The 12,134-nt window shown below is 38.8% G+C and overlaps 1 protein-coding gene across 4 annotated transcripts in view; it reads left to right on the top strand.

The window, feature by feature from the left end:
• OSTF1 (osteoclast stimulating factor 1) overlaps window positions 1-11,797 on the top strand; it is a 62,957-nt gene extending 51,160 nt beyond the window's left edge. The window contains exons 10-12 of one of the 4 annotated variants that reach the window (XR_014058262.1): window positions 9,765-9,833; window positions 10,802-10,832; window positions 11,215-11,797. Coding sequence is in view for 2 of the 4 variants with exons in the window: in XM_081505568.1 (XP_081361694.1) it covers window positions 11,215-11,273 (59 nt within the window). In the remaining 2 variants the exon portion in view is untranslated. Of the gene's footprint in view, window positions 1-9,764; window positions 10,833-11,214 lie in introns of those variants that run through there. The other 3 variants (XR_014058264.1, XM_081505568.1, XM_081505577.1) reach the window with 3 other exon arrangements.
• Window positions 11,798-12,134: the final 337 nt, after the last annotated feature.

Raw genomic sequence — 12,134 nt, forward strand, 5'->3', positions numbered from 1 at the left:
GCTGAATTTGTTGATTAGCTCTAGTAATTTTATGATAGTTTCTTTTGGGTGTTCTATGTATAGTATCATGTCATCTGCCAACAGTGAGAGTTTTACTTCTTTTCAGATCTGAATTCCTTTTATTTCTTTTTCTTCTCTAATTTCCATGGCTAGGACTTACAAAACTATGTTGAATAATAGTGGTGAGAGTGGACACCTTGTCTTGTTCCTAATCTTAGAGGGAAATCTTTTAGTTTTTCACCATTGAGAATAATGTCTGCTGTGGGCTTTTCATATATGGTCACCTCCTGTGACTCAGATGGTAAAGTGTCTGCCTGTAATGTAGGAGACCTGGGTTCAATCCCTGGGTTGGAAAGATCCCCTGGAGAAGGAAATGGCAACCCACTCCAGTACTCTTGCCTGAAAAATTCCATGGACTGAGGAGCCTGGTAGGCTACAGTCCATGGGGTTGCAAAGAGTCAGACATAACTGAGCGACTTCACTCCACTTCACTTTCATATATGGCCTTTACTGTGTTGAGGTAGCTTCCTTCTATGCCCGTTTTTTGAAGTGTTTTTATCATAAATAGTTGCTGGATTTTGTCAAAGGCTTTTTTTGCATCTATTGAGATGATGATATGGTTTTTATCTTTCAATTTGTTGATACGGTGTATCACGTTGATTGATTTGTGTATATTGAAAAATCCTTGCATCCCTGGATCCTGGTGTATGAGGATTTTAATGTGTTGTTGGATTCTGTTTGCTAGAATTTTGTTGAGGATTTTTGCATCTATGTTTATTAGTGATATTGCCCTGTAATTTTCTTTTTTTGTGTTGTCTTTTCCTGATTTTGGTATCAGGGTGATGGTGGCCTCATAGAATGAATTTGCAAGTGTTCCTTCCTCTTCAATTTTTTGAAAGAGTTTTAGAAGGATAGACATTAGCTCTTCTCTAAATGTTTGATAGAATTATCCTGTGAAGCCATCTGGTTCTGGACTTTTGTTTTTTGGGAGATTTTTGATCACAGCTTCAATTTCAGTGCTTGTAATTGGGTTGTTCATAATTTCTAATTCTTCCTGGTTCAGTCTTGGAAGATTAAACTTTTCTAAGAATCTGTCTGCTGGAGTCCTTCTCCAGCTGGTCCAGGGGTTCCCTCAGGAAGGACGGCGTCGGCGATAAGAATGAGAAGACACAGCGAGTCTCGGTGTTTCCAAGTGTCTTCTGACTTTATTGCTTTCAAGGCAGCTTTTATATTTTTAGTAGCACATAGAAACAAATGTAAAGTGTAGAGTCATGCCAAACCAGACTAAAGGGTCAGCAGTTTTTGACCCTTATCGGAACCAGGACACTGTTCGTGTTTCTAGTTACAAAAGGTTTAAAGTTGTTTACATCATCTTCTGGCCTGGAGGCCTGCTAACATTCAGTGACTCCTTTATTGATAAGGGTTGATCAGCCAGGACATTTTTGCATCAGGCACAGAAAGTACCAGGGCTACATTTTTTTTTTTAAAGAATACAGGCACAGCAGATTATGACAAAGAATTCACAAACTCAGAGTTTCAAGGTAAAACCTGTTCTTCTGTAATTTATCTTCTGCCTTGAGCCTAACAGAGAAGAATGTGGTCCCATAAAGTCATGGCACAGCAGCTGAAAGCGCCAAGGTCAGTGCTTAGCAAAATCACCAGCTGAATTAACAATCGTCTTATTATTTGTATTAAAGCTAAATTTTTATTTATATAAATCCCTAACTATTATGCTTTCATTATAGAGGCTAAATACGTTAAGAGCAAAAACACAGTGAGTAAATGTAGACTAAGTAACAGTTTCATAAAGCAACATCTCTTATATTTTCTAATAAGCCTTTTTTCCTACGAAGGGCTCTGTGCCCATTGGGGCTTTCTGTGTGGAGGCTCTCGGTACTGTTTATTGTTAAGGAGCTGTCATGCACATTAGCTCCAAAGGCACAGGTACATTTATTAAGCAAACTAATATGCTAGCAAGAGGAATTTAGATTAGCATACTCTATATCCTAGATAATTTTATTAAGGTGCTATCGTTCAGGGGCCTTGTCGATTGAGGTTTCAGAATGATCTATTTTAGAAGAGAATCAGGAAAGGCCTTTTGCCTAAGTCACAGAAAATAAGAAGAGGTTTATTATAGCAAACATCAGAAAGACAGATATTATCTTCAAGGTGAGCGCTGAGGTAGCCTTCTGAGAATCCCTGAGGGCTGAGAAGCCGTGCTCAAATCAGTCCTCTTCCTCATGACTCTGTCACGGGTGGGATCTCGTGGGCTGGCTCCCGGCATCTGTCCATTTCTTCCAGGTTATCCGTTTTATTGCCGTATAGTTGTTCATAATAGTCTCTTCAAATCTTTTGTATTTCTGCATTGTCTGTTGTAACCTCTCCTTTTTCATTCTAATTTTGTTGATTTGATTTTTCTCCCTTTTTTCTTGATGAGTCTGGGTAGTGGTTTGTCAATTTTGTTAATCTTCTCAAAGTACCGGCTTTTAGTTTTATTAATCTTTGCTATTGTTTCCTTCATTTCTTTTTCATTTATTTCTGCTCTGATTTTTGATCTTCCATCTGCTGACTCTGGGGGTTTTTTGTTCTTCTTTTTCCAGCTGCTTTAGATGTAGAGTTAGGCTGTCTATTTGATTATTTTCTTGCTTCTTGAGGTAGGATTGTATCACTATAAACCTCCCTCTTAGAACTGCTTTTGCTGAGTCCCATAATTTTGGGTCATTGTGCTTTCATTGTCATTTGTTTCTAGGAATCTTTTGATTTCTTTTTTTTAATTTCTTCAGTAACCTCTTTGTTATTTAGTAATGTCCTGTTGAATCTCCATGAGTTTGTGTTTTTTGCTGTTTTTTTTCCTGTAGTTGATATCTAGTCTCATAGCATTGTGGTCAGAGAAGATACCTGATACAATTTCAGTTTTTTTTAATTTACTGAGCCTTCGTTTGTGGCCCAAGATGTGGTCTATCCTGGAGAATGTTCCATGTGCACTTGAGAAGAAAGTGAATTCTACATTTGGATGGAAAGTCCTAAAGATATCAATTAGGTCCATTTGGTTTAATGTTTCATTTAAGGTTTGTGTTTCCTTATTGATTCTCTGTTTTGATGATCTGTCCATTGGTGAAAGTGGGGTGTTAAAGTTTCCTACTATTATTGTGTTGCTGTCAATTTCCCCTCTTATGCCTATTAGTGTTAGCCTTATGTATTGAGGTGCTCCTATGTTGGGTGCATAGACATTTACAATTGTTATGTCTTCTTCCTGGATTGATCCCTTAATCATTATGTAGTGTCGTTCTTTGTCTTTTATGATATTCTTTATTTTAAAGTCTACTTTGTCTGAAATAAGGATTGCCACTCCAGCTTTCTTTTGGTTTCCATTCACATGGAATATCTTTTTTCATCCTTTTACTTTGAGTCTGTATGTGTCTCTAGGTCTGAAGTGGGTCTCCTGTAGGCAGCATATATATGGGTCTTGTTTTTGTATGTATTCAGTCAGTCCGTATCTTTTGGTTGGTGCTTTTAATCCATTTACATTTAAGGTAATTTTTGATACATATGTTCCTGTTGGCATTTTCTTGATTGTTTGGGTTTATTTTGTGGTTCTTTCCTTTCTCTTATGTTTACTGGCTATGTAAGTCCCTTTAGTATTGTTGCAAGGCTGGTTTGGTGGTGCTGAATTCTCTTAATTTCTGCTTGTCCGTAAAGTTTTTGATTTCTCCCTCAATTTTGAATAAGATCTTTGCCGGGTATAATAATCGTGTTTGTAGGTTTTTCTCTTTCAGTACTTTAAATATATCCTGCCATTCCCTTCTGGCCTGTAGAGTTTCTGCTGAAAGATCCACTGTTAATTATATGGGTTTTCCCTGGTATGTAACTTATTGCTTTTCCCTTGCTGCTTTTAATATTCTTTGTGCTTAATCTCTGTTAGCTTGATTAATATGTGTCTCGATGTGTTTATCCTTGGGTTTAACCTGTAGGGACTCTGTGCTTCTTGGACTTGATTGACTATTTCCTTTCCCATGTTGGAGAAGTTTTCAACTATAATTTCTTCAAAAATTTTCTCAGTGCCTTTCTTTTTTTTCTTCTTCCTCTGGGACCCCTATAACTCGAATATTGGTGTGTTTAATATTGTCCCAAAGGTCTCAGAGGCTTTCCTCGATTCTTTTCATTCTCTTCTCTTTATTCTGCTCTTCAGCAGTTATTTCCACCATTCTACCTTACAGCTCACTTATCCGTTCCTCTGCCTCAGTTATTCTGCTATTGGTTCCTTCTGGCGTATTTTTAATTTCAGTAATCGTGTTATTCATCTCTGTTTGCTTATTCTTTATTTCTTCTATGTCTTTGGTGATTGTATTAACTGTGTTAAATGCTTCTTGCATTTTCTCCATTCTATTTTCAAGTCTTCAGAGCATCTTTACTGTCATTATTCTGAATTCTCTTTCAGAGAGATTACTCATTTCCTCTTTGTTTATTTGGTCTTGTGAATTTCTACCTTGCTCTTTCACTTGTGTTGTATTTCTCTGTCTTTGCATCATCTTTTTTTTTTTTTCTTTCTAACTTGCTCCACTTGAGTGAGGTCTCCTTTTCCCAGAGTTTAGGATTGTATTACTTCTTTCTTCTGATTTTTTCCCTTGGAGGGAAATGTTGGTTAGGTGGTTTGTGTTGATTTCTTGCTGTGGGTGACTTGTGCCTGTGTTCCCATTTCGGGGATCTTAGCCTGTCTCCCTGGAGGACTGGGGTCTCCTGCTGTCACCTAGAGGTTGCTTTGTAGGCATTGTTCTATGTCTTGATGAGTTTTTGATGTATTTGCAGGAAGGCTGGCGATCTCCCCATCTTACTTGTCTGCCATCTTCTTCTCTTCCTGATTATTTATTTTTTAATGTTTATTTATATTTATTTGGCTGCATTGGATCTTATTTGTGGCATGCAGGATCTTTAATTGTGGCTTGTGGGATCTAGTTCCCTGACCAGGGGTTGAACGCAGGCCCCCTGCATTGGGAGCAAGGAGTCTTAGCCACTGGACCACAAAGGGAGTTCCAGATTTGGTTTTATGAGTTCAGGTCAGTTCAGTTCAGTTGCTCAGTCATGTCCAACTCTTTGAGACCCCATGAACCGAAGCACACCAGGGCTCCCTGTCCATCACCAACTCCCGGAGTTCACCCAAACTCATGTGCATTGAGTTGGTGATGCCATCCAGCCATCTCATCCTCTGTCGTCCCCTTCTCCTCCTGCCTTCAATCTTTCCCAGCATCAGGGTCTTTTCAAATGAGTCAGCTCTTTGCATCAGGTGGCCAAAGTATTGGAGTTTCAGCTTCAACATCAGTCCTTCCAATGAACACCCAGGACTGATCTCCTTTAGGATGGACTGGTTGGATCTCCTTGCAGTCCAAGGGACTCTCAAGAGTCTTCTCCAACTGTTTGAACTCCAACAGTTCAAAAGCATCAATTCTTCAGCACTCAGCCTTCTTTATAGTCCAACTCTCACATCCATACATGACCACTGGAAAAACCATAGCCTTGACTAGACGGACCTTTGTTGACAAAGTAATATCTCTGCTTTTTAATATGCTGTCTAGGTTGGTCATAACTTTCCTTCCAAGGAGTAAGGTGTTTTGAGTGGTTATTGCTAAATATTTTCTAATTATGTATTCAAAAGTTTTATGATTATAATTTGTTTCTATTGTAAATGATGGTATCAATAGGCTGTGATCAAAATTATTCTAGACTTTGGAAACTTATCTGTTCACAGTTTTATGGGTGGTTTTTAAAGGTAGAGTGTACAATCTCAAATATCTGTTGATGTGGAGAAGAGGTTTGAAAAGTTTACACGCACGTCTATAAAAGTGAACAGTCTGGTGGTTTTGAAAAGGTGTTAAAGGAAAGAAAAGGTGTTAAACACATTTGTGCCATTCCTGATACTATTCAGAAACTGGCTGTTTATTTGATTTCTCAGTATGTAGCCTATTGAATATGCTCCTCCAGATTCATTCTGATATGGTGATTTTCTGAAAAGGAGTGCTGGGAGGAGTAGAAGGATGTGCCTTGACCTCTTCTTCCCATCCATCTCTCCTTTGTCCCTCTTTCATTCTTCATTAGCCTCCTGGCCCATGAGAAACCCAGAGGGGTATAAAAAAAGATGCTTGGTTAGAGAGAACATTTGAACTCAGTCCCCCTGCATTGGGAGCATTGAGTCTTAGCCACTGGACTACCAGGGAAGTCCCTTGGATACATTTTTACTACTGTTTTCTAGAAAGGAACTGTGCTTAGTTGCTCAGTTGTGTCTGACTCTTTGTGACCCCATGGACTGCAACCCACCAGGCTCCTCTGTCCATGGGGATTCTCCAGGTAAGAATGCTAGAGTGGGTTGCCATGCCCTTCTCCAGGGAATCTTCTCAACCCAGAAATCAAACTGGGGTCTCCTGCACTGCAGGTGGTTTCTTTACCAGCTGAGCTACCAGGGGTGGGGGGCAAAAATGTAAGACTCACCTTTTGCATGTGTTCACATTGCTACTCATCATTCTGGACTTTTTTTACTATTGCTTTAGAGTCCAAAGTTTAGTCTGATCCATGTTGGTGGAGAATCACCAAAACAACTTTTTAAGAAATTTCCATTATAGAGGGTGAATGCATGTGTTTTCATTTTATCCTTAGAGTATTATCATTTTCAGAGTTCTCAAACTTGGGTCAATGAGATACTCATTTCTGTTTTAATCATTTGAATCAAATTCCCACTCATGTTTGAATTCTTGGGAAACTTATTTCTCCCTCAGATATCCCCTGATTTATGAGAAGAGTCAATATTATGCTGTCCCATAGTCCATTTCTGGCAGAAGCAACAAAGTACAGTCGGTAGCCTGGTCTCCTGGCTTCATCAGTCAAAAAAAGCAAACAGCCTGCCTCTCTTCTTGGCTTACCAAGGGTGCTTCCCAGAATCATCCTTCTTGCGAACATGTGTGCTAAGTTGCGTTAGTCATGTTTTAGTCTGTGCAACCCTTTGGACTATAGCTTGCCAGGCTCCCCTGTCCTTGGGCTTCTCCAGGCAAGAATATTGGAGTGGTTTGCATGTCCTCCTCCAGGGGATCTTCCCTACCCAGGGATCGAACCCACATCTCCAACGTCTCCTGCATTGGCAGGCAGTTCTTTACCACTAGCGCCACCTGGGAAGCCCCATCATCTTCCTTACCTATCATCAAATTCTGATCATAGTTCTCCTCACAAATCCATTGCTCCTATTGTTCCTTATTTCAGATGAGTGTTTGTTCCCGATTTTTATTTAACCTCAGTTCAGGTATAGTATAAACTATTAAGCAGTTAGGGGTTTCTTAATTATTTAAGCCATGAATGTTCACTGGCAGAGCAAGTCGTTCTTTAAAGAAATTACTCATGCATAAATATATATGGGTTCTACTAACCAAGTAAGAAAGTTTTTACCAGCTGAGTGGTGCTCCCCAGCAACGTTTTGACTGAGAAGCCATATTTGAAGCCATATGGGAGAGACCCTTTTATTTGAGGTAGACCTCCCACTCCCTGCTGCCTTGGTTGAGTCAGGAAGAAGGACTGTGACCTAATTTCCTTTCTCTGCTGCTGACTTCCTATTGCTATATTAGTACCTCCAAAGCATCCTGACTGAGGAGTACCAATTTCTTATGAGTTAAAGGTTATCAGCACACTGAGTGTGATTGTGATAGACAAGGGAGATATCACACCTGCTCAGACCCCAGAGAGCTACACCTAGAAGGCTCCACATGAGCAACTGGAGCAGGAAGAAGCAGGGGACGAAACTTTTCTCTTTTTTCCTTCGGGTTTTTTGTAGTCTTTGTAGAAAAGGGCTGGGAGGTGGATGCCCTTTTTCTCTGTTTACTCCAGGTATCTTTAGTCTACCTCCCTAAATCTGTGCAATACTGAATTCAGTATTGAGGGGTAATCTTGGGACCTGGCACACAGAACCAAGAAATGAATTTTCATATTTCAGTTTTCATATTACCTTTTTCTCTGCTTTTTTTCTTGCTTCATTCCCCCAGTCATCCATTTAAAATTTTTTTAATTTGCATTTTGATCCTAGTCGGAATAAGAGCTTGAATTCTGGGTCATATAGCTAATTGCCAACGTGAACTCTAAAATAGAAAAGGTATATTTTCATATTGTTGGCCACTTTTGAAAGTACCTCTTGAATTTCTTATAGGGACAAGATAATTTACACGTTACACTAACATGAAGAGTAACTTTAGGATATAGGGGTAGGGTCAGGCCATGATTGAGGACTGAGCCTTGAACCTTTAAGTTGTTCTTCCAGTTTTTAAAGCTGGGATATAATTTACACTAACTAAAATACTTAAATCCTAACTGAACATCTTGATGATTTTTTTTTTTTTTACTGTGCTTTGCTTTTTTTTTTTTAAATTCATTAACCTGGTTTAATTCACACTGAAATTTTGTTGTTGTTGTTTTTTGGTTGCATCATGAGGCTGGTGGGGATCTTAGTTTCCCCATCAGGAATCAAACCTGGGCCCCTGAAGTTGAAGTGCAGAGTCCTAACCACTGGACGGTCAGGGAATTCCCACTGTGCTTACACTTATTAACCACAACCCCGATCAAGATGGACACTTCCCACATCCCAGAAGCCTCCCTCAGCATCCCCTGCTTCTCTCACCATAGATTAGTTTTGCCTGTTTTCGAACTTGGTATAAATGAAATCAGACAGTATGTGCTTTTTGGTGTCTAACTTCTTTCATGTAACACGTCTATGAGATTTATCCATGTTGTGTTTTGCCCCCCATCATTTATATATTCATTTGTATGTCTGTCTTAAGTTCTGGTACTTGATTTGGAACGTGTAATCCAGGCCAGTGAGATTGAGAAAAAAATGGAAGTGAGGTAGAGGAGGCTGAGAAACACTGTTGGGAGATACATTACTGTGACGGTGACGCCCCAGGATGGGCTGTGAAGATACAGCTCATCATCAGCACTTGGCCGCATTGGAAGTTTCCAGAGAAACTGGGTCTCAGAGAGTCTATAGAAGTAAGGAAGGAAGGAGAAGGAGTCTATTAGCCTGCCTGTCTCTCACTTTCTGTTCAGTCAGCATTTGTACCATGGCAAGTTATCTTTCTCTTGCTTAAAGCAAAGTGCCAAAGTAACAATTGAAGGATAGAGAATATTTCTGATATAGCAAAACACAGGATTGTAGTAGCAAAGTACAAAAGAAAGGGGAAGAGCTTTGCTACGTTTGTCTTTTTGTATTTAACTTAAAAAGCTACTAGTTCACAGCCAGTTGTGAAGTTCATGGGTGTGTGTGGGATAGAAGAAGAGACCTTCCTTCCAGGCCTCCAGAACTCCTTTGAAGGAGAATGGAAACAAGTACAATCAACCTGGAGACTTCTAGTAGTTTGGAAGCTGGTGTGAAATCGCTGAAGCACACTTCTGTTCTGCTTATACCCACTTGTTCTTTTCCCTTTCTTTTTGTTTCTTGTATAAGATATAAGATAAATTGGTTTCTGTATCCCTCATATTGACTCTCCCCTGCCCCTCCCTTTTTTTTAAATAATTATTTTCCTAAACGTATTCTTTAAAAAACTACAGTATCATCAAATATCTTGTTATAGTCTAGATTTACCATTTTCTTTTATATGTTTGTTTATTCTTTGCTAATCTATTTATTTACAGTTTAAGTAGGGTCCAGATTGATAGCTATGTCTCTTATTTCTCTGCTTTTGTTTTTCAATTAATGTTTCCTTCCCCTTCTCATTTTCCCCTTTGTTTGGCCTTGCTTTTAGTTTGTTAAAGAAATTGGGACAATTTCCCTGAATTTCCCAGTCTAGACATGACAAGCATGCATTTCCATGGTGAGTTTGTCATGCTCCTCTGTCCTCTTATCTTTTTGTCAATTGGTGTTAACGTCCAGAAGCTTGGTTAGACTTAGATTTTATCTGTCTTAGGGATAGAAGGAAGAATACTTAATAAAGAAAATTGTGGTCTTCTATCAGAGGCACATAATATTAATATCTATTTGTCACTTGTCCTGTGATGTTGGCATCCATGGATAATTATTGTCTAGATCCATTGTTTCACTGATGGTTACAAAATGGTGATATTTTAATTTCATTCCCTTCTTGGTTATTAGTTAGAACATCGTATAAAGAAAAATTTCCCCTTATCAACTGTTTGCTTACTTAGAGCAATAGTTTGTGTAGCAGGGGCAGAACTCTTATTCTGAATTCTCTTTGGTGTGTGTTGAAATATTTGCTGTGTTTTGATCCAGTATTTTTAATTACTGGTAGCCTACCTTTGGCTAGTGGAGACCCCTTCTGGTTGGATCCTGAGCCCTTTTAAAATGATGTCACATTTGCTAGGATCCTTGTTTTATAGCTTAAGAAGGGGTTTCAGGTCCATGTTTAATAGTTTCTGTCCCAGACTTGGAATGAGTCATATCTCCAATGAGCAGGGGCTTATAGTATTTAGAGACAATGTTCTGGGTGCTATAATATACATTTATTGAGCTCTAACAATGCGTTTATACTTGCATTTCAGTTTTTCCCTTAAAACTATACCTTGTGTAACCTGTTGCTGTAGGAATTTGACTAGACTATTTGAATTTGAATGGACAGGTGAACAGGTAAAGATAAGGTGCCTTCCTTTTGAACTCTGTTTAGGGTTGACAACATTTGATGGGATTCAGCTCTTTCTGTTTTAAAGCATTTATTTTTCATTTCAGTTTCCTTTGCTTCTACATATTCTTTATCAATGTTTGCTAAAATGAAACTGAAGCTTCTGTGTTTTCATTCTCTTTCTTTTCCTTTTCCCCCCTCATTAGTTATCTTTCTACCCAGTGACCTTGCCTTCAGGTAAGGCTGCAGGTTGTGGACTGGCTGAAGCCACCTGTGCCCTTGTCATTGGGAGAGGAGGTTTGGAAGCACAGTTGTCAGGGTGGACAGGCTTCTGGTGTGTCCCACGTTGGTCATGGTGCATGTGGCTGGTTGTGTTCTGTGGTGGGAGACAGACTAAGGGCACCTCAGCACCATGTTTGTTACTTTTTTGCGTGTCTAGGTAACATGCAGACAAATGTAGCTGTCAGCCTCTGTGGCAGCAGAAGCTGACGATTAGACTGGAAAGCAAAAGTAGAGAAAGAGCCTTGGGGAAAATACAACCCCTAGGAGCTCTGAAAGTGAAAAAAAATCCAAGCCATTTCTAATTTTTCTGTTTTGCTTTTCCCCCTATTCCTTTTAGGTGCAGTCCGATCATTAAGCAATGCCGAGGACTATCTTGATGATGAAGACTCAGATTAATTCCCTTCCCGAGCTTTGAGATCTAGAACTTCTGTTGCTTTTGCCATTTCAAAACCTTGTCTTTGTCAGAAGAGTGTTGGTAACTGTAAACAAAGAAAAAGTCTATATGAATGTGGCAGTATTGTGCTGTGTTTGAGTAAAACTTGTAAGTGACTAGTTCTCACCTTCAGTTTGCCAATAAGTGACTGGATATTTTGCTGTATAAAGTACATTTTTGCTCACCAGAGTAGAACAAGAAGAGATTATTTCTATTTATCAAGCTTAAAGGAATTTTAAGAATTTTTTTCTTTAAAAAAGTCAGGTTTTTTTTTTTTTTTAAAGTTCTTTACCTCAAAGATTAAAGATATTTTGAATGGATTTTTCAAGGGAGGAATGCCTGTTATAATAATAAACCAAAAGATATAACAGAAAATTGTCAGCTATTCTGACAAAAATAAACATTTTAAGAGACTTTATTTCTTTTGTCTGTTTTATGGTATTACTCTTTGCTGATAAATAAATAAAGCTTTTTATATTTAGGTAAAGCCTCATTTGATTTTTTAAAATACATTTTGTATTATTAGTGAGAAGAATCATAGCAGCCAGATTTCTTTCTTTTTTCTGGGTACAGTGTACTCTATCGTTGGTACAAGACAAGGTCGGGCTCCCTAAGCCCCTCCCCTTCCTCAGGGGCTGTGGGATGGAAACTGTGTGGACGTGGGAGATTGTCATTGTGTTAGGGGAGCAAGTTGGCATAGTAGTGGAATTTCTGTTCAGCCTTCTATTGATATATCTGCTTTGATTAAAGTCAAGGCAGCAGTCATTGAGGAGATACATTTCTAATAAAATATGTAAACTTTTTAAAAAAACTTTTTATATTGT

Source organism: Giraffa tippelskirchi, chromosome 1, assembly GCF_054371585.1.
Source record: "Giraffa tippelskirchi isolate mGirTip1 chromosome 1, T2T-mGirTip1v1.2.pri, whole genome shotgun sequence".
NCBI classification, from domain to species: Eukaryota; Metazoa; Chordata; class Mammalia; order Artiodactyla; family Giraffidae; genus Giraffa; species Giraffa tippelskirchi.